Source organism: Orcinus orca, chromosome 6 (genome assembly GCF_937001465.1).
Source record: "Orcinus orca chromosome 6, mOrcOrc1.1, whole genome shotgun sequence".
Classification (NCBI taxonomy): Eukaryota; Metazoa; Chordata; class Mammalia; order Artiodactyla; family Delphinidae; genus Orcinus; species Orcinus orca.
This window is the reverse complement of record NC_064564.1, coordinates 118,077,087-118,097,677: the sequence shown is the minus strand read 5'-3', so window position 1 is coordinate 118,097,677 and position 20,591 is coordinate 118,077,087. Positions and strand designations below refer to the sequence as shown.

At 66.9% G+C, this 20,591-nt stretch overlaps 1 protein-coding gene across 7 annotated transcripts in view; it reads left to right on the top strand.

The window, feature by feature from the left end:
• The window catches only part of RXRA (retinoid X receptor alpha), a 97,158-nt gene that overhangs the window by 73,944 nt on the left and 2,623 nt on the right, over positions 1-20,591 (top strand). For 4 of the 7 annotated variants that reach the window (XM_033415158.2, XM_049711458.1, XM_033415161.2 and 1 more), the window contains 7 exons: positions 1,777-1,927; positions 2,355-2,534; positions 10,118-10,371; positions 13,468-13,597; positions 15,508-15,640; positions 17,191-17,282; positions 19,023-19,128. In XM_033415158.2, coding sequence (XP_033271049.1) covers positions 1,777-1,927; positions 2,355-2,534; positions 10,118-10,371; positions 13,468-13,597; positions 15,508-15,640; positions 17,191-17,282; positions 19,023-19,128 — 1,046 coding nt within the window. Of the gene's footprint in view, positions 1-1,154; positions 1,467-1,776; positions 1,928-2,354; positions 2,535-10,117; positions 10,372-13,467; positions 13,598-15,507; positions 15,641-17,190; positions 17,283-19,022; positions 19,129-20,278; positions 20,411-20,591 lie in introns of those variants that run through there. The other 3 variants (XM_049711457.1, XM_033415162.2, XM_049711459.1) reach the window with 3 other exon arrangements.

Genomic DNA, 20,591 nt, shown 5'->3' with positions numbered 1-20,591 from the left:
TTCTACGCGAGGAGCGTCAGGCCCAGAGCGATTAGATGATTTCCCTGCAGTCACACAGGGAATAGAGGAGGCAGAATCCCGCGATAAGCTGTGGCCGTCCCGCCTACGGCCGTGGGCGAGCTCTGCAGGCTGGGCAGGGCGCGTTCCTCGGGGCCTCGGGCGCCTGGCTGGATGCTCAGCGGATGGTCTGGTGGATGGGATCACCGAGCGGCTCTGGGGCCCTGGTTGTCCCTTCTGCCGTGTGCGGGGAGTCCCTCAGCGATTGTGGCTCCCAGGGGCCTGAGCTCACACCTGCTCGGCCACTTAGCACCCGTGGGCTCTCTGCTGGTCCTCTGACCTCCCTGAACCTGCGTGTCCACTCTGGAAAGGGGAGGGCAGCTCTCCCTGCTCACTAGGGGCTTTCCACGTGACAGCTGCCGTGCACAGTGGCCCTTAGCAAACAGTCGGCGCCCCTGCTTAGTTGAGGCTCGTCTGGGAGGTGCTCCTGAAGACTGCAGGTCCTGCGGGGGCGGTTGGAGGTGTGGGGTACGTGTTCTTGGGTGCAGTGGGGTCCTCTGGACGCCCTCTCGCCCCACCTCCTGCATCTTGACAGCCCCAGGTGGCCGGGGCTGGCCTCCCGGCCTCCTTGCAGCCCCCCGCGAGCCCCGTGGGGTTAAGTGACCTGACAGAACCACAGCCCACCTGAGCAGAAGAATCCAGACCTGTCCAGGGCTGGAAGAATCCCTGCAGGCGCTGGGGCTGGTGTGAAACAGCCTTTGGGATGGTTTGTGCTTTGAGCACCCGGCTCTTCCCATCCCGTGAGAAAGGGGGATGGGAGTAGGGGGTTGGGGGCCACGGGGAAGGAAGGGGGTGAGGTTCCCTTGTGCCGGAGGGGCCCAGCCTGGGGCGACGGGGGGGCAGCGTGGCAGCTGCAGTCCATCCAGAGACATCGTAGGACCTGACTTCCGCCTTTGTCAGGGGTTTGCAGAAGTCGGGGTGCTGGGGGGCCGCCCAGCTGGCGTCCTGGCGCCTGTGGGGACCGGCTGGCGCGCAGGATGCGGCGGGAAGCACCTCGGGGCCCTTGGCGCTGATGGGAGAGCTGGGGTGGGCGCAGCGGAACCAAAACTGCTGTGTCATTGCAGCCGCAGCAGCTGTTGCCAGGGTGACTGGTGAGTTTCCCACCCTTCTTCCTGGAGCAGTGTCAGGATGGCGGGAGGGATGGAGGGGGGTGTGTGTGTGTGTGTAAGGGATGTTGTCTCCTCCCTGTCTCCTTGGGTCACACGATCCAAGACCCCTACCCTGCCTGCCGAGGCCGGGGCAGAGTGGCCTGCTGGTGGACCCTGGATCTCCTCCCTCCTTGCTGGGACCAGGCTTCAGTGCCCATCTATGGGTTGGGAGTCCCCAAAGCGCCTGCCTCACCAGAGGGTCCCAGCGCTCTCGCTGTCCTGTCGGGGATCGCCCAGGAATGGCAGGCGGTTCTTATTTAGGTGGGCGAGGGGCAGAGGGTGTGAGCAGGGGCCTTGCGGGTCCTCCTTCGAGCCTGGGGTCCTGCGGGAGGGTCGGGCCCTGAGGGCAGGACGGGCTCCTCCGGCCTGGCTGAGGAAGTGGTGCCCGGCATACCGCCTGCGCTCAGCGGGGCTGGGCCCTGCCGCTCTGCGTGGCTTGGGGTGGGCAGGGCCCCTCTCTGAGCCTCAGTTTCTCTCTCAGTAAAGGGGGTGTGTGGCAGCACCTTCCTGGCCCAGCAGCAGGTGCCTCGCAGCAGCCTGCCAGGGCTGACCCCGGCTTCCCCCCCCTCAGCTCAACTCGCCCATGAACCCCATCAGCAGCAGCGAGGACATCAAGCCCCCGCTGGGCCTCAACGGCGTCCTCAAAGTCCCGGCCCACCCCTCGGGGAACATGGCGTCCTTCACCAAGCACATCTGTGCTATCTGCGGGGACCGCTCCTCAGGTAGGCCGCGAGGGCACAGTGGGGACGGCAGGGCCCCGGCCAACAGGGGGCTGCTCGGAGCTCCGAGCCGCGCACCCGGGACCTTCTAGTGTGTCCACGTCCGGGAGGTGGTAAGCGGCAGCGTGGCTTTGAGGCTTCCAGAGACGAGGCAGCTGTGGTGGTGACGATGGCGTGGGGGCAGCAGGGCTGTGCCCGGGGTGAAGGGCCCTTCGCGTCCCACTCCCGAGCCCGGCAGCCCCGGGGGCAGGACGGCCGACCTCCTCGGGCCGCCATCTCAGACGCGGAGACGGCGAGGACCCCGGGGTCCAGGTCTTGGGCGGGGCCGGGATGCAGCCCTGCTGCTCTCCCAGGCTGGCTCCCTTACCCCAGTGGGACGAGCCCCTTCTGCCAGTTGGCCACAGGCTGCTCACGGCCGCCCCACCTGCAGGCAAGCACTATGGGGTGTACAGCTGCGAGGGCTGCAAGGGCTTCTTCAAGCGGACGGTGCGCAAGGACCTGACCTACACCTGCCGGGACAACAAAGACTGCCTGATTGACAAGCGGCAGCGGAACCGGTGCCAGTACTGCCGCTACCAGAAGTGCCTGGCCATGGGCATGAAACGCGAAGGTAGGTGGTGCTGGCCCTCTCCCTTCTCGGAGCACAGGGTGTGGCTCTGGACTTGGCGGTTGCGCGGACCTCCTTTGCATACCTCTGATGACGGGGTGCTCACTCCCTCCAGAGGTGGCGGCTGCTGCTCTGTTGGCAGCATATCTCCGGGGGCTGTGAGCTCACTTACCGGCTCTTTCCTGAGTACCTGCTGTGTGCTAGGCTCTGGGATTACGGAAGAGACACTCTCGGCCCTGCCTGCTGGCGGCTCCCAGCCCTGCTGGGGACAGACATTGATCAGAGCCTCTTCAAGGTCATAGTGGGCCCGGCCCGAGCGCCTGGGCTCTGGGAGAGGCAGAGGCAGAAGCAGCGGGAGCCAAGGCTGGGGGTGGGAGATGCGGGCGCTGAATGCGCGAGCCCGGGAAGGCGTGCGTGCGGGTCCTGGAGCCGCGTTCCCGCTGCTCAGTAGGGGCCTGTCGAGGAGACCCGGGCCGGGGGTGGGGCAGGGAACTCCAGAGACCATCGGGACGTTCCCAAGCCTGCTGGACGCCAGCTGGGCCTGGACTGTGCTTCCTCCTGCAGATCTGGCCGGGGTGCCTGGCGACCCCAGGTCCTCCCAGCAGAGGGACTCGGGCCGCGGGTCTCTCGGCCTCGGGTTGTGACGTTTATTAGGGGCGGGTGGGGGCGTGTAGCGCGGAAGGCCGCTCCCCTGAGGTCGCTGAGCTTGTCAAGCTGTCCAGCCAGACCTGGGCCCGAGCCCGGGGTGGCTGCTCGTGGCCCTTGGCCGTCCGTGGGCCTCGGTTTCCCCAGCGCAGGTTCGGCGGCTCCTGTATTCTGGGTGGCGTCTCTCAGTTTGGTCTGCGTCTCTGCTGAGTGTCTCGCGCCTGGGGCCTCGCGGGTTTAGGAGGTGCTGTCTGGGATCCTTTCTCCGCTGCGGCTGTTCCCACGGTCCACGCGTGGCTTGCCTCCTTCCCACCGGCTCCTGTCGGCGTCTCGGGCTGGCGTCTCACCACCGAGGACTGTTCTCTCGTGGGGACTGCAGTTTTCATCTCCTTTCACTTGTTTCTTCGGCCCCACTTGTTCTTGCTGAGAAACCGAAACCTCAGCTGCGCCGTGTGGTCCTGCAGGATTTGCTCCTTGAGGCCGCGAGGCTGCCTGTGCAGGGCAGTGATGTGATGGGGCTCGGTGGTAGCCGCTGGTGAGGGGCGGGGTGCCTCCTGGGCTTCAGCGTGAGCGAGGGGCCGGCCTGGGCTCCAGGCCTTCCTGATCAGGGTACGTGTTCCATGGAGACCTTGGCCCACCCTTCTTTGTGTGGGTGGAGAAGCTGAGGCCCAGAGAGTCCAGGGCTTGTCCAAGGTCACATGTCGGGCTGGAGCCTGGGCCTCTGGCTTCCAGTGCAGAGCTATTCCTTTAGACCATCAGGAGGGCAGAGGAAGCATGTGCCTGGCTGGGGGAGGCCTGTGCCCAGCCCCGGTTCCTCTGGCCACCCTTTGTAGTCAGGGTAGACTTCCTGGAGGTGGTGAGTGCAGCGTGGTTCCTGAAGGATGGAAACTTGGGCAGGGGGCAAGCGTGTGGTGGGCAGCGGATCAGTCTGCATCCAGATGTGGAGCCTGGCCAGAGGGGAGGTGCCAGTGTGCTGAGGGGAGGTGGGGCCCTGACATGCAGCTGCGGCTCGGGGCTCCCTGTGGGCACCACGGTGTAGAGTGAGCTGGCCACCCCTGGCGCCTGGTACCACGCCGGGCGCTGGGCACACAGCAGCGAGCCATGGGCATCCGCCCGTTCACAGTGACCGTCGGACAGCCAGGCAGGGCCCCCCAGGTGTGATCAGTGCTGCCTTGGGGGAAGCCCAGGGCACTGTGGGAGCCCAGAGTGGGCCCCTGGCCCAGCCGTGGACATCAGGCAAGGCTTGGGTGGGCAGATGTCCAGCTGACACCAGAAGAGTGGAAGAGTGTTTGGCAGACCCCGTGCCCAGCTGCCGGGGTCAGCGCACGCCGAGGGCGAGAAACTCAGTGGATGTGGCACTGTGGGGCCCCAGGGGGTGACCGTCCACGGGTCCCCAGGGCTTTCCCGGAAACGCTGACCCCCTCCTCAGGCCCCCTCAGCCTGTCCACCTATGAGCCCTGGGCAGACCCCAGCTGCCTGCTCCCCCAAGGCCTGGGGGAGAGTGGATGACGCCCCTCTCCTGTCCCAGTGGAGCTGCAGGCTCGGGGCTGGGGAGGCACCGGGTCCGACCCCTCCCCTGTGCTCACGGGGGGTGTAGGAGCGCCTGCCGTGTGCGGAGCCTCTTTGGGGGCCCTGTCCCTGTCGCACACACTCCCAGCCGTGGTGCTGTGACGCTGTTGCCACACCTCCCGGGTGGAGAAATGGGGTGCAGGGGGGAGGGGCGCTCGCGGAGGTCTCAGGGCCACACTGGCGGGGCCGGGCTGCTCCCGTCTCTCGTCTGGTGCATGAATGTGGAGCGCTGGGCGAGATCCTGAGGCAGACCTGATTTGTGGGCCATTAGGTAAATACCGGGTCCCGTCAGGACCCCCCGCACCCCCTTGCCTCCTGCTGGATTTGTAAGTCACCAGCAGGCGGCCAGGACCCCCTACACCGCCCTCTCCTGCTCCCAACACAACGTAAAACTCTCCTCATCGCCGCCGTGCGGCCCGCGAGCCCTGGGGCCACGGGAGGAGGCTCTGTCCTGGCGAGGGTGGCAGCGCCCGTCGTGCTTCCCGTCGCCTGCGGGGCCCGGCCCACTGCCTCGCTCTCGGGAGGAGTGACCGGTGGCCCCGGCGCAGCCTCAGTGCCGGCCCTGCAGGGGGCTCGGTCCTGAGGCAGCCTCCTTCCTCTCTGCTGTCCTCGGCGACCCCCGCCAGGAGGGCTCCCTGGCGGTGGCAGGGCCGGTGGCAGCATGAGTTGGGGCCCAGTGGGGCCCAGGGGGACGGGGGCCTGGAGTGACACCCCAGCCTTGGCCGGGAGCACACAGGATGTGGCTTGCCCGCCCCCAGGGCCGGCCTGAGCCCTCCTAGACGCCAGCCCCACGCGGGCGGCCATGCTGACCAGGCCGGCCTGAGCCCTCCTGGGTGCCAGCCCCACACGGGCGGCCATGCTGACCGGGCCGGCCTGAGCCCTCCTGGGTGCCAGCCCCACACGGGCGGCCATGCTGACCGGCCTCGGTGCCGCACGACCCCTGGGAGAGGCTGTGATCACACCCCTGGGGCAGGTGGGGCACAGGCTTGGGGCTGGCCCCTGGACCGGCCGACCGCAGGGAGGGCCGACGGGCACCCTGCCCCGCGCTGGTAAGGAGGGACGCGGCAGGCCCACGGCGTCTCGTGTCGGGCAACGGCAGGGGCGTGCGCACACACGCAGCCCCTGGGGGCTCGTTCCGCAGCATTCCGGGGTTGGTGGGGCCCAGGTGGGAGTTGCCCCGCGGGCCAGCCCTCCCCAGGCTGAGCGTGCAGCTGCAGGGCTCGGGGGCCTGCCTGTGCTCCCGTCTGAAGGGGGGAGACCTGACAGCAGCAGGCTGGAGGGGCACCCGCTGCCCCGCCTCTGCTTCCTTCTTCCTCTCTGAGGAAGGCCTCTCCCCGTTTCCTTCCTGCGCCCCATCCCCTGCCTCCGAGGGACTGGGGTGTGGAAACGGCAGTGCCCGATGCGTGTGCGCCAGCGGGCATGGCCCCGCAGCGGCTGCGGAGAGGCCCCCGCTGGTTCCCCGGCCTCCCTGTGCGGGTGGGGCGCGTGGCCTTGCCTCTCCGAGCCTCAGTTTCCGCGCGGTGCATGGGGGTGTCGGCGGGAACGTGGCGGGTGCCAGCCCTGCGCCTGGCGGGTGGTGGGGTCAGAGAGTGGGGGCCGCAGCGTGTGTGCAAGCGTGTGAACCCGTGTGCGTGGCCATGTATGCTGCACGTGACCGTTCCTGTGTGCAGGCGTCTTGTCCTGGGTTGAGCCCCCTGAGGGAAGGACGGATGTGTCCTCCGAGCTCGAGGGACATAACTCGCCCTGTGACCTCTGACAGGGACATGCCCCGCCGGCCTTGAGAAGAGGCAGCCGGGCCAGAGCCCTTGGAGAAGTGCAGCCCTGCCTGCCCCGGGGGCCATACGGGGGATGGAGGAAGGGCCCAGCCGCCGGCGGTGCCAAAGCAAAGGAGGCGGCAGGCCTGTGGTCCCCCCACCCCCACCCCGCCCACACACCCCTCCCACCTCGCGGCTTCCTGCCCAGCCCCAGGAGCCGGAGGGCCGCAGTGGGCACTGTGCAGGTCAGGGGGCGGGGGTCCCACCCTGGCTGTGGGCTGCTGCTCCCCAGGACGTCCGGCACCAGCTGTCTCCTGACGCCGGCGACCCCGCTTATGCTGGGCGTTGAGTGCCCCTCCCAGGCGCGTGCTCGGCTGCTGGGGGTGGGTCGGCCCCGGGGGCTTTCCTGGGGATCCCGGCGTGGGGGCCCGGCCTCCTCTGCCCTCCCGGCAGCGTCCCCTCCCCGTGCCGGCCCCTCTGCCCGTGGCTCGGGGCTGGGAGGATAACGAGGCCCTGTCTTGGCCGACGACTCCCACCCGAGGCTTCCCGGCGCCAGCGGACATAAGTCAAACACAGCCACGTCTAAGAGGTGGTCGAGCTGGCAAAGCATGAATCCCCAGCCCCTCCCCCCTGCCCCCCCACCCCCCGTGTTTAAATAAAACAATAACATTTGTAATGATGCTGCTCGGAGCGGCCCGGCCCTTCATGGCTTCAGAGCGCTTCACAGAGCGCTCGCGAATTAATTCCGGACGCCCCCACGTAGGAGGCAAGTGCTGAGGGACCCCCACCTGCCACCCTGTCCCGTCTGGAAGGGGAGGAGAACCCCTTAACTGGGCCACGTCATGGGGGCCGTGCGCGTCCCGAGGGCGCCTCCTGCGGATCCAGCCTGGAGGCTGGTGCCGACCTCGTCCCTCTGTGGCTGGGGAAGCTGGGGCACTGAGAGGCTAGGGGCTCGCCCGGGGCCACACAGCAGTTGGGGCAGAGCAGCGTCTGATTCCAGAGCCTGTAGCTTGAAGCCGCCTGTTCTCCTGAGGGCTCAGCCGCACCCCTTTGGTGCTCTGGGCCTGTTTCCCCACCTGCTCAAACGTGCCTCTCAGCTGTGTCCCGGCTCTGAGGAGTTAGGGTTCTGTTCAGAGGACAGACCCTGGGGACCCCCACCCTCAGGGTCTCAGGGACACCGGCCTGCCAGGGTCCCCATCATTCTGGATGCTGGTCCAGCTCAGCCTGTGGCTGCCGCCCACCGGGTCCACTCTTCTGGTCTGTGACCCCGTCCCCTGTAGCAGACGGCGACACGAGGAGGTGCCCTGCTCCAGCCCGGCATCCGCTGTGTCGGAAGAGGCCAGAGCCAGGCCGGCCAGCTTGAGCTCCCCACCCAGCCCCACCGGCTGTCAGACTTTCCAGAAGCACCAGGCTTGCGAAAACTCTGACTCGAGGCCTCCCGCCTGGCTCCGGGGCCCAGCTGGTGGATCTGAAGCGTGGGCCAGCCCTCTGTCCCGAGTCTCGCCACACGGATGGAGAATCTCTCACTCGAGTCGGCGTTTGCGTCTTGGAGAGCGCAGCCCCTGGCAGGGGCCATCCCTAAATAGCCATTTGTGGGTGCGGGAAGGATGCAGGGCCGGCCCTCAGGGAGCCCCGCAGCCCGGAGAGGGTCTGAACGGTCATTGGCGGGGCCGGCGTGGTGGAGAGGGGTCCACGTGGACTGTTGCAGAGCTGTGGGCGGTGTCCCAAGAATGGCACGGGCCCGGGGGACCCCCAGGGAGCAAGAGAGGGGAGCCCTCACACCCCCAGGCTTGGAGGACGGAGCGGGGGTGGGCCGGCAGAGCCCCTAGAGCTGTGGCCTGAGGAGGAAGTGACCGCTGAGAGCCGTGGCCGGGCAGGGCGGGCGCCAGAGCCGCGGACCCCCTCCTCCCTCCTGCTGGTCCCCTGCGTTTGCGAGACCCACCCGAGGCCAAGGGTGAGAGGGCCCGGGGTGAGGCCCCGAGCTCGGGCCCGGAGCTGGGCAGGGCAGGTGGGTCTGGAGGTACGCGTGGGGGGCAGTCCCGTGACAGCGGCGTCTGCGGGAACAGGGCACTGTGTTTTGCCCGGTCCAGACTTCCTGCAGGGGAGAGTGAGCCTCGACGGAGGCCCAGAGGGGTGATGGCACGTGGGAAGTCCCCCGAGGGGCCGCGCCCTCCCGGCTTCCGGAAGGCTCCATGCTGGGGGCTGCGTGCAGGGCCTTCCCCTCGGTGGGGCTGGGAGTGTGTGAGAGGTTTCACTGCCGCCCTCGGGAAGTCGCCTCGCATAAGCTCCTGCTCTGCCTTGGGGTCTCCAGGGGCCCCAGGAAGCCTTGTGTGGGGTGGGGGCTGAGGAGCTGGTCCTGAGGAGGCCGTGGGCGCCCTGGGAGTGTCGGGGGTTGTCTGGACATCTGCTCTGGCTCAGCAGAGCAGGACCAAGGGAGGGCGGCCGGCGGTGGTGGCAGGCCCCGTCCTGGCGCTGCGGCCCTCGCTTAGTGGCATCTGGCGCGTCCCTGGGGAGGCACAGGCCCAATATGCCCAGGGGCTCCCCCGTGCTGGTGCTGTGTGGGCAGCCTCTCCCACCCCGCCAGGCCTCCTTTCCCCGGGTCCAGGGCCCTTGGTGTCCCCAGCAGAGGAAGCGGGGGTGTGAGGGCCAGCAGAGGGCGCTGCAGAAGCCCCCGGGAGCCTTCCTGTGTCTTTGCGGGGCTCTGGGTGGGGTCCACAGCCTGGCTCTGGTTCAGCGTTGCCTTGGGCCTGCTGGGTGACCTCCGGGAGGTCTCGGCCCCTCTTGGGAAAGGGCGGCTTGAGCTGCATGGGCTGTGAAGTCGAGGGTCTGTGAACGCCCAGCCGTGGGGTGCCTGGTCCCCTCGGCCTTCCCTCCCACCCGGGTCTCCGCGGGGATGTGTTGGAATGAACCGTTCCTTCTCCGCCTCCTCCCATCAGCTTCTCTCCCTGGGTTCCCAGAAACTAGGCTGCCCCGACTGCAGCATCTGCTCAGGTTCTACCCTCGTGCTGGACCCCCGCACCCGCCCGGCCGGCCCGGGCTGTCCCGTCTCAAGCCTGGGTTTGACCCAGCTTGTGCTCTCCCCCAGCCCCTCTCCTCCCCGCAGCAGAAAGGGACCATCAGAGATCTGCATCTCACCCCATCCTTTTCCTGGGGCACATTGGACCCTGTTCTCGGCTACGCTCCCCACCGTTGCACCCCTTGTTCTGCTCCCTAGCTGACGTGAGAGGCCCTTTCCTCAGCGGCATTTCCGCTCTGGTTCTAGGCCTTGACGCGTGCTACCTCTTGTGCCTGAATTGCTCTCCCTATTTTTCCCGTTCCTTCAATTTCATTGTCACTTTTTCCGGGAAGCCTTCCGGGCTTTGCCTCAGTCCGTAGCCCATCAAAGCCCTTCTCACTCCACGTTGGGATCCCTGTTGAACTGTCAGTTTCCTGAGAGCTGGGTCCCATCTGCCCTGGCCCTGGGCGGGTCCTGGGGTGACCAGTAGGTGAATGAATTAATGAGAGGCGGCGTGTTCTGTTCTCAGAGCGCACAGCCTCCAGGAGGCCAGGCTTGGGGCAGAGAAGGGGGCCGCAGTCTGGCCGGCTCTGAGCAGCATCCTTCTCCCCGGCCCCGGCCAGCTTGTGGGCGCGCTGCTCGGGCCCTGGCGGCGGAGGGGCTGCCGCGGGAGCTGCGGGCTGACTGGAAGCCTCCCCGTGCCTCAGCTGTGCAGGAGGAGCGGCAGCGGGGCAAGGACCGGGCTGAGAACGAGGTGGAGTCTACAAGCAGCGCCAACGAGGACATGCCCGTGGAGAAGATCCTGGAGGCCGAGCTGGCTGTCGAGCCCAAGACCGAGACGTACGTGGAGGCAAACGTGGGGCTGAACCCCAGCTCGGTGAGTGCACCCCCGCCCTGCTCTGGGGACGGTGGCCCCGGCGCGCTCCTGGGAGGGAGACCCCCTCTGTGATGTCCCCAGTCGGGTGGGTGAGGTTTTGGTTGTTTGGCTCAAAGCCCAGGACGTTATGGTAACCTTGAAGCTTCGTGTTGTCTCTGGCCCATCGTCCAGCTGGGTTTCAGGGGTTCTGTGTCTGCCCCAGGTTTGCGGGCAGCGTTAGGTCCAGACTTCATCTATGTCTCTCTCCCGTGTGTGGTCGGGGTGGGACCACAGCCCTGTGGCCTGCCCTGAGGTCTCCCCGGCTCACGGTGGCCCAGACGGCACCGGACGCACCTGCCCAGCTCCCTGCCCCAACCCCAGGGCCTTTGCACGTGCCGCTCCCTCTGTTCCTCCTCGGGCTTCAGCCTCAGAGAGGTGTCACTTCCTCGCGGAGCCCCTTTCCCTTTGACCCCCCTGGTGCCCCTGTTCTGTGGGCTCAGCGCCCCTGACGTTACTCTTCACGGCCCCTAGCACGTGGGGGCCACACCGCAGCGTGTGCAGTGGGTTAATTCTCCATCCTTGCCATCAGGCTGTTCCACGGGACCCTGCCCTGCCCGTAGGTGCTCTCACGTGGCCCCCACCCCCATCTCCGAGTGTGAGGGTCCCGTCTCATCTGTGGGGGGTCGCAGGCCGCCCTGCTGCCCCGCACTCTGTGATGCCCCAGGACCACGGCCCCTCTGAGACGCCCGCTTCGGCTGCGTGCCAGGGAAGGCGGGCCCTCTCCTGGGCGCGCCGCCTCTCGGCCTCTCGTAGAATGACTCCCGTCGGCTGTGATGCTCAGCGGTCCGTCTGGTCTGTGGTCCGGCCCGACCCCACGCCCCCTCTCCGGTCCCAGTGCGGGGTGGGGAGGGCTTCACGACTGAGTCGAAACCCCGAAAGAGAAGTCCTGGCCTGCCAGCTTTTGATTTTGTCAAGTAAGGACGTTATTGGGAAGAAAACAAATCTGCCATCTTCTCTCTCCACGAATTCAGAGCAGGCGGAGGGGGGTCTAGGGGACAGGCAGGCGGGCCGGCCAGGCAGCGGGTCTGCCCTCGTGCTGCAGCTTGAGCTGGGCTGGCCTGGGTCCCCCGCTCTGGGGACGGCTTGTTAGGCCCCTTCTCTCGACACCGGCGACACCTCTCTGCCCTGGGGCAGCCTCGGGCCTCTGCCTGGGGATCCCGCTGTCACCTCCTAGCACAGGGAAGGTCCCGCCCTCTCAGGCACGGGCTGGAACTCCAGAAACTGCCGTTGAATGAGGCCTGTTTTGTCTCTGAGCGGGAATCCAGGCTCGGAGAAGTTAAGTACTTGCTGGAGACCACCCTGCGGGACGGAGCAGGGCAGAGCTGGAGCCCCCTCCCCCAGGGCAGCCCCCCAGGCCTAGTCCTGCACCCACTGTGCAGGCAGACGTCGCTCCCAGCTCTAGGCGTGACTGTGCTCACCTACAAGGCCCCGGCCTGCCCGGGAGTGGCTCAGGGTGACAGCCTGTGCCCCGGACCTGCTTTGGGCCCCTTGAGGGCTCGGAGGGAGCCATTGGCTGGTGCCCAGGGAGAAGGCCCGACCGCTGGGGCTCTCCTTGGGTCTTCCCCACGCCCCCCGCTTCCCCCTGCCTGGCTCCCCCATGCCCCCCACCATCAGGCTTGTGCTCTCACCTCGAGGGGCTGCCCTGCGGCGTGGAAGGGCAAGGAGCACGGTCCCCGGGGAGTGCAGCCTGGCCGCAGTGGCTCCGGCGAGAACCTGGCCCTGGCCTCTGGCACGCTAGCTGCTGGGTGTTTCGCTCGTGTGAGTGCCCGTGGCTGCCGCTGTCCATCAGACGGGATGGGGTGGGCGATGCCCGCAGGGTGTCCTGGGCACGTGGTGTCCGGGGCCCAGCGAGTGTGTGGACTTCCGGTTGACGCTCCCGGGAGGTTTGTTGCGGAGCAGGTGGAGGGGGGGGCGCCCAGCGGCTGGTGCCTGTCTGCCCCTCCCCCTGAGGTCCGCGGACCAACTGGCCACGCCCCGCGGCTGCCGCCTCTGCCGGGGTCCCAGGTCCCCTTTCTGCTCGCCTGGCTCTGTCCGCCCCGGTGGCCTCGGTGCCAGTTGGTCACCGGGCCTCCCACGAGAGCCCTCAGCAGGCCCTTCACGGGGCTGGGTTGTTTAGGCTGCGTCATTGGGGGGCGGATGGTTTCTGTCAGGGGAAGCTCTTCCGAGGGGGCCTCCCCCGTGTGGCTGCCTGGCCGTCATGGTTTCTGGAATGAGGGGTTTCCACATCCCGTGCACGGGCCTCGGTCCCCCCGTCCCCGGGCCCAGAGGTTGTCCACCCGAGCCCCACAGGCTGGAGCCGGGAGCAGCAGGGTGCCGCGGAGGCCGCCCAGGTTTCCTCGTCTCTGAGAATGACCGGGGTGTCCCCTTCTGGCTAGAACTTTCTGGAGGGGCCTCTGATGCACCCTCTCTGAGTGCCACCCCCGAGTCTGGCCTGTGACACGGGGTCACCCGGCCCCAGCCCCCGGGGCTGCGGTGGGGACCGAGTGGGTCGTAGCACGGTGTCCTTCCTGTGGCTGCTAGGACAAGTGACCGCAAATCAAGTGCCTAAGACAGCACAGAGTTTAGTATCTCACGCTTCTCGAGGTCAGAAGGCTGAGCTCAGTGGCCCTGGGCCAAGCCAGGGCATCGGCAGGGCTGGCCCTTCTCGGGGAGAAGCTGCTGCCCGGCCTGTCCCCGCTCTGGAGCTGCCCGCGTTCCTCAGCTCCCGGCCCTTCCTCCGGCTCCGGGGCCGGCAGCGTCTTCCCTCCTCGACCTCGGCCTCCGTCCTCACGCCTTCTCTCCGCTCTGACCTCCTCCCCGCTCCAGTAGGGACCCTCGTGATGGCACTGGGCCCACCCACTTCTTCCAGGGTAACCTCCCATCTCCAAACCCTTAACTTGGCCGCGTCTGCAGAGTTCCCTTTGCCGGGTAAGGTGGCACGTTAGCAGGTTCTGGGGTATAGGACGTGGGTGTCACCGGGGGCGTTATTCAGCCGCCACTGCCGGGTAAGGCGTGTGGCGGGGCCTGGCCTGGGGCTGCGTTCTCTGCTCGGTGCTCACGCGGTGCCCCTTCCCGCAGCCCAATGACCCCGTCACCAACATCTGCCAGGCGGCCGACAAGCAGCTCTTCACCCTGGTGGAGTGGGCCAAGCGGATCCCACACTTCTCCGAGCTGCCCCTGGACGACCAGGTCATCCTGCTGCGGGCAGGTGAGTGGCCGGGCCTGGCGGGGGCTGGGCAGGCGTGGACAGGAGAGGGGTGGGGGCTTTGCGGCCCCGCGGGTGGGACGCGGCCTTCCTGCTGCTGCGTGGGGCCGCAGGGGAAGGGGCACGGGCCGGGGCTTCTGCTCCGGCACTGCCCACCGCAGCCTGGGCTTCCCTCCCCTCCCTCATAAGGAAGGATTCAGTTTGGGGTCTGTCCTAGTGGCCTTCAGAGGGGTGACGGGCCGTCTGGGGGACCTGTGGAGAGGGAGGGGTGAGCATGTCCAGCAAGGGCTGCCCTCGGGGGCCTGTGTGTTCTGCCTTCTCCCCCGACTGAGGCCGCAGCCCCTTTCCCAGGCTGGGCTTGCGATGCGCGAAGCTGGTGCAAAAACAGCTCGCTCGGTGCTCAGCACACACCCCACGGCCGAACGGGTGGTGAGGGAGATCCTGGGACCTGGGGGCGGGCGGGGCCGGGGGATGGGAGCGGCAGCTTTGGAGTCCCGACGAGGCAGCCGCCCGCCCTCCAGGCCGTTCTCTCATCTGGAAAGTGGGCATGACGGCCTTGCCGCGTGGAAGCCGGTTTCTGCTGGGACACTGGGGTCCTTGGCGCAAAGCTCCTGCCAGAGAGACAGTAGGGACGGGCTAGCTGGGAGGTGCTGGGCGGGAGCCCCGCCCCACCGGTCCATACGTGCGCGCTGGGCCCTGCGGTGTGCACCTGCTGACCTGCGTGCTCCGGGCCTGTGCTGGGAGCCGCAGGAGCATCGGGCCAGCCCAGCGCCTGCTGGGCCCACTCTTGGGGGCAGGAGGACAGGTGGCAGCAGGGTCAGAGGTAGGAAGGGGCTGGGCGGGCCTCAGTGGGGGATGAGAGGGAGAGAGGCAGAGTGATCGCAGAGTGGCAGGTAGGGCAGGCGCTGGGGGGCTGGTCCGGCCCCTCGCAGAGCTCTGGTCCTTGGCCCTGGTGTTTGGCCAGCGGGGTGTCCCTCGCGCTGAACCTGGGGGCGGAGAGAGCCCGTGCCCAGAGGAGTTTTCACTCTGGGGCACAAAACCCAACACCCAGAGCCGTCAGACCCGCAGGGATTGGGAAAGTCTGGGACCAGGGGTCGGAGGGCATTCTGATTCACTGACCAGGCAGCGCCTTCCTCTCCCTGGGCCTCAGTTTTCCTCTGTATGAAACGGGGCCGATACTTGCTCTGTGGGGTTGAATCAGCATTCAGTGGGATGATCCTTGTGATACTGGCAGCCACCAGCCCAGAACCTTCGGGGCACTCAGGAGTGGTGGCTGTGACGGTCACTAGTGACAGTCCTGTGGGACGATTCATGCTGTTCAGTTTATAGGGTCATCGAGACACCTGCTCACAGAATCGCTTCCATCCGTCTTTGTAGCCCTTGCACCTACGCTGGGTGCGCCAGGGCCTCATGTAGAGAGAGCGGCGAGTTGGCCTTTGGCTCTAAACACACCTTGTTTCAGCTCAATAATTTGCTGTTTTGTGGCAGCCACAAAATGTCAGTCTCTGGGAGTTTGCCGTGGGGGGCCAGACTGGCGGCAGCTGCTCCAGGGCCGCCTGGAGAGGGTCCTGGGAGCTCCCTTGTGCTCCGTGGCACAAGTGTCTGGCACTTACAGAGAGAGACTTCCCTGGCACCCTAGTTGGGGAGCCTGGGTTAAGCTACGCTACAGGACATGCTCTGTGCAGGACTTCTCAGGGCCTTTACTGCACGCGCTGTAGAGGCATCCCCCAAACGTCCATGCTTGGGAACTTCCTTTCTGTGGAACGGTCATGGGCTCGGGGTTTCATGGAGCCCACTTTGGGAACCGTGGCTTGGGAGGGTGAGAGCTGCCTCTGGGGGGCCCAACGGGGGTCGGGGGCAGGGAGGCCCGGGGGTCTGGAGACAGCAGTGACCGTGTGTTCTCCCCGCCGCAGGCTGGAACGAGCTGCTCATCGCCTCCTTCTCCCACCGCTCCATAGCCGTGAAGGACGGCATCCTCCTGGCCACCGGGCTGCACGTCCACCGCAATAGCGCCCATAGCGCGGGGGTGGGCGCCATCTTTGACAGGTGGGGGCCCAGCCCAGCCCACGGCCGTGACCTGCTTGGCCTTTGTCCTGTTCACGAGGGTTACACTTGCGGAGATACAGAGACGTGCAAGGACTGAGGTTAAAATCCCTCCGGGGACCCCCGACAGCCGCAGCTGACGTTTTTGGTTTACTTTTCTCCAAGTATGTTTTCAAGTCCTGCCCATGGGAAGGAAAGCTGCCCTATTTTTAATGCAAAGGTAGACTGTGCCGTAGGTACCGTTCTGTGCTGCTGTCATGTCGGATGCGGCGGAGACTCTTACGAGCTGAGACTAAAAGCATCGCGGCGCCTGTGAGCCCGCGCGCACCCTGTCCCCGGGTGCCCGGCTGCATCTCAGCGCTGCTTCTGGCGTGCCCCCGGTGGAGACACCGCTCTCTGCCCCTCGGCACACAGCCGGGGGGCCAGTGCTGGGTAGTGGGTAGGGGGCTCCGTTCAAGTACCTCCAGAATCATGGCCCACCTGTGCTGCACCAGGCAGGGCGGACGGGAGCTACTCATTCCTGTCTCTGGGCCTTGCCTAAGAGCCCGGAGGACCTGGGGACCTGGGTGTCAGCTCAGCCAGCCGGAGTGGGAAGGGCTGGGGAGGGGCGTCCCAGGGTCCCTCGGGTGTGGGGGGCGTGGCACAGGAGTGGTGAGTGGGAAGGAGCGGGTGGCAGGGCGTGGGGGGTGGGGATGGTGGTGGGAGGGGTCCCAGGCGAGCCCCCGAGTACAGGAGCCTTGACGTTAGAGGGGAGCAGCAGAAGCCCCTCCTGTAGCCCCCCGGGGATAAATGTGGGAGCCTGCTGCCCCGTGGGACAGCTCAGGGAGAACAGAGGGGCACCGCGTACCGTGGGCAAGCACTGGTTTAGACAGTGTAGGGATGTGTCTTTGCCGCAGGACGTTTCAGGGCCTTTAACGAGCTCGTGTACAGTAGTGCCACCCAAAGGGGCTGTGGAGCGCGGGCTTTGCTGCCCACAGACGGCTTCTTGGAGAGCACGTCCCCTGGGGGCATGTTTAGAAGTGCGGCCCCAGTCACGCACCCAGCTGACAGTTCCGTGGTTCCAGCTGCTAGAGAGGGGACGGTGATGGGAATGTAGTAAGTGGCCGGTGTCGGGAAGTGGAACGGAGCCCGCTCCGGCAGCAAGGAAGGAGCCGGGAAGCCCAGGAGCTGGGGAAATGCCTTCCCGCGGGCGGACTCCGGGGAGCGGCAGGAATGCGGCGCTCAGGCCGCCGTGTGTGGTCTGCATCCCTGTGGGGCGTGTGGCAGTGGGCTTTGCCCTGGATGTGCGGGGCCTTGGCTCACCCCGGCTGTCACGAGGTTCCTCTTTAGTCTCTGGCCCCCCAGGATAAAATCCCATTCGCAGACCTTGAGGAAGAGGCATGGCGCCCCCGGGGCGGGATGGGACAGGCTGGGCAGCTCCCCCGGTCTCCTGGCTCTTCTCAGCTGCCCTCCAGGCCCACAGCGGGCCTCCCGAGCGCTTTGGGGTTCCTGGCGGGTCCTGTGAGGGCCGTGGTCTGACTTGGGACGTCAGCATTTGCCCGCTTCCCCCGCAGGGTGCTGACGGAGCTGGTGTCCAAGATGCGGGACATGCAGATGGACAAGACGGAGCTGGGCTGCCTGCGCGCCATCGTCCTCTTCAACCCCGGTACTGCCTTCCTGCCGCTTCACCTGCTGTCCAGGCCCGGGTGTCAGCCCGCCTGGGGGACTAGAGTCCCCGGGCTCTCATCCCAGCCCCGCTGCTCACGGGCGCTGCAGCGTCGGCGACCCGCCCCTTCTCCGAGCCTCGGGGTCTCTCTTACGAGGGGAGCACAGCCGTGCCACCTTCTTCCCAAGGCCCTCGTGAAGGTCGGACAAGGCTTGCGCAGCCGAGCTCATCCTCTGCGGTTTGGTGAGGCCTCTGGCCGGGCCTTTGGGCGCTGTGTGCAAAGTGAGGCCCCACTCGCACCGGCATCCTGGGCCCCAGAGGAGATGGCCTCTTCGCGCGCTTCTGCGGCCGGAGTTCCGGAGCCCGGATGTTTTGGGGGGTGGACGGGGACACCGGGGGCAGGTTTGGGGCTGCTGAGGGCTTCTAGGGGGAGGTGCCGGGAGCTGACCAGGCGGTGGGAGGATGGGACGGCCCTAGGGGTCGCGGGCCCTGACTCCTTGCCCTCCACCGGCTCCAGTGCTGAGGGCCGGGCCGGGGTGGAGATGGAGTCCGCTCGTGGGGGACAGCCCGTGGCCAGGGACGTGTGTTCCCCAGCTTTGTGCTCGAGCCCGTGACCCTGCCAGCATGGGAGGCTGAGCCGCGTGTCTCGGCCCTGCCTGGCGGGATCCCCACTGAAGTCGTGCGTGGCTTGGCTCCTGGTTCTGGTTCACCTGTTGGGGCCCAGGCGTGGGGTTGCTGGGCACAGAAGGGAGGTGTCCAGAGCTGGCAGAGCCCCAGGGCCTGGGGGAGCCCAGTTGCAGCGGAGCCTGGCATGTTCCCAAGGTGCCCAGGACCCTGGGCCACCATGGCATTCACACTGGGCCGCAGTGCTCCTACTGGGACATCAGCCAGTCAGGGCAGGGCCGGTGTGGGACCCCCCTGGTCTGGGACTTACAGGCCAACCGACAGCAGTCCTGTTCCGTGGCTGAGCCCCCGGACGCTGCGTCAGCTTCAGACCAGCAGCAGGGAGGCTCTAGCCTCTGCCCCCTGAGCCACTAGGACGGACCATGCCTGGCTGGGGCCAGACTCAGGGCTGTGTGAGCCCAAACCCAGATGCGCAGTGGTGGCTGCTGTCCGGGGGCAGCGGGGAGAGAGAGAGAGAGGCTCGTCCAATGTCAGCTTGCTGGGTAACTCCAGGAGATGAAGAAGCCCAGGGCGCTTATTAGCAAAGCTTTGCCCGGCCGGGGGGCTCTCAGTGCCTCGGAGAGAGGCCTGTGACGGCTCACCAGGATGAGCCGGGCGGCCCGTGCTTCTAAGCCTCACCCCTGGGCCCTGGGGGCTTTGGCGACGCTGGTCCTGGGGATCTCCGTCCACAGGCAGAGCCTTCCAGCCTGGACTCCTGCCGCCAGGGCCCCAGGGCTCGGGATGGCTTCAGGGCCCCCAGAGCGTGGCTCTGGCTCTTTCAGGTACAAGAGGGTTTGGAGCCTTCATCTCGCTCCAGGGGGCTGAGACCCGATGCAGCAGAGGCCTCTGGAGGCCACGCGGTTGCCATGGTAACCAGGAGCCGCCCCGGGGGCAGGCCCGTCCCACTTTACAGATGGGGCTGAGTGGCAGGAGGTCAGGGGACTGGCCCAAGGTCAAGTGGCCGGCAAGCAGGCGGCAGGGCCAGGGCTCGAGCAGCCTCGTCCGAGTCGGGGCTCTCGGCCCCTGGGGCAGGTTCCCCGGGCAGGGCTCTCACCTGCGGCCCCTGCTCCCTCACAGACTCCAAGGGGCTCTCGAACCCGGCCGAGGTGGAGACGCTTCGCGAGAAGGTCTACGCGTCCCTGGAGGCGTACTGCAAACACAAGTACCCCGAGCAGCCAGGAAGGTGAGCCTCGGCCCAGCCTCTGCCTGGACGGACCTCGGGGTCTCTTTGCAGACCCCCCGCCCGGGGCAGGACCCCGCCACCAGCCCTTCAGACCCTCTTGTGGATTAGAAGGCGACACCCTGCCTTCACCCAGGGCAGTGGGGGATTGAGGCGCTCTCCCGGCCTCAGCGGGCACGCTCTCACGCTTCCTTGTAGCCCCACCAAAAAGACGGGCCCAGCGCGGGCACACAGTAGGTGCTTGTCGCTGTAAAGCATGTGAACGAAGTCAGTGCCTTCCTCCGCCTGCCAAAGGGAACCGCTAGAGGTGGGGGCCTGGCGTGCTCACCCCTAGCAGGGAAGGACGCCAGCACACAGTAGGTGGTTTATAGGCGTATGCAGAGTAGATGGCCGTGGTCTGCAGACCTGCCCGTCTCTCCTGGCCGACTGTGGGCCCCGGAAGGGCTGGAATTGTCTCCTTTCTGGGTCCACAGTGCCGGGCGCGCCGTGGGCGTCCAGGAGAAGGGGAAGCATCAGTGACTTCACGGCATCCGAATCTGCTGTCCTGATTCTGCCCCCTCCCTCTCCCGCTGGCCGCCCCGCCGACTGGCACGCACGGGCCACACAGGGTTAACTGTCTTGCTCAGCCTCATCTGGTTTGGTTTAGAGTGAAACTTCCCGGAGGAGGATGAGAGGAGGGGTGGCAGGCCCGCCTGTTTTTCCTGGCTTCCCGCCCTAGCCCATCTCGCCAGCTCAGCAGAAAACAGCTCGTTCTCTGGCCCTGTTCCAGCCTCTAAGCTGCGTTTCTGCCTTTAAAACGCGGGTAGTGTTGCAGCCAAGCACGGGGCTTTTCCCCCTGAAATACAGACACTGTTAATAATTAATGAGGCCCTGGGGCCCCTGGAGGGGCATGTGGAGAGACCAGGCAGCACGTGGGATGGGGACGGCATGGGGGACAGATGTGGATGTCGCTGGAGGGGCATGTGGCCCCGTCACCCCCCCACGGCAACTGTCCTTGGCAGCGGGGCCACTAAGCCTGGCGTCCCTTTTGCAAGAGGCTCCCAAAGTCTTGCTGTGTTCCTCCCCCACCCAGCGTCCTCCCCAGCAACTCCCCAGGGGGTGGGCACGGACCGAGGCGCCTCCTTCTCTCCCACCCGCCCTGTCTGGGCGTCAGGTGCCTCTGGCCGAGCTCTTTCTGGGGAAGGTGGGCCCTGGCGTGGAGCCCCCTGGAGGCTGGTCCTTGCTGAGAAGGGCTTGTTGGCGCTCAGACCTGCTCCCAGCTCAGGAGCGGCTTCACCTTTGGCGCCCCTGCAGCCAGGGGCATTGCTGGTACTCAGATCTCTTCTCGTAGCCCTTCTTCCTGCTTAAAATCCTACTGTGGCTGCCTCTTGCGCTGGAGAAAGCTCACGTGTCGTAGCTTCCCCACGAAGCCCCGTCCAGCCTGCCCCAGCCCGGCCACTGTCTCGCCACTGGACCTTCATCCTGGA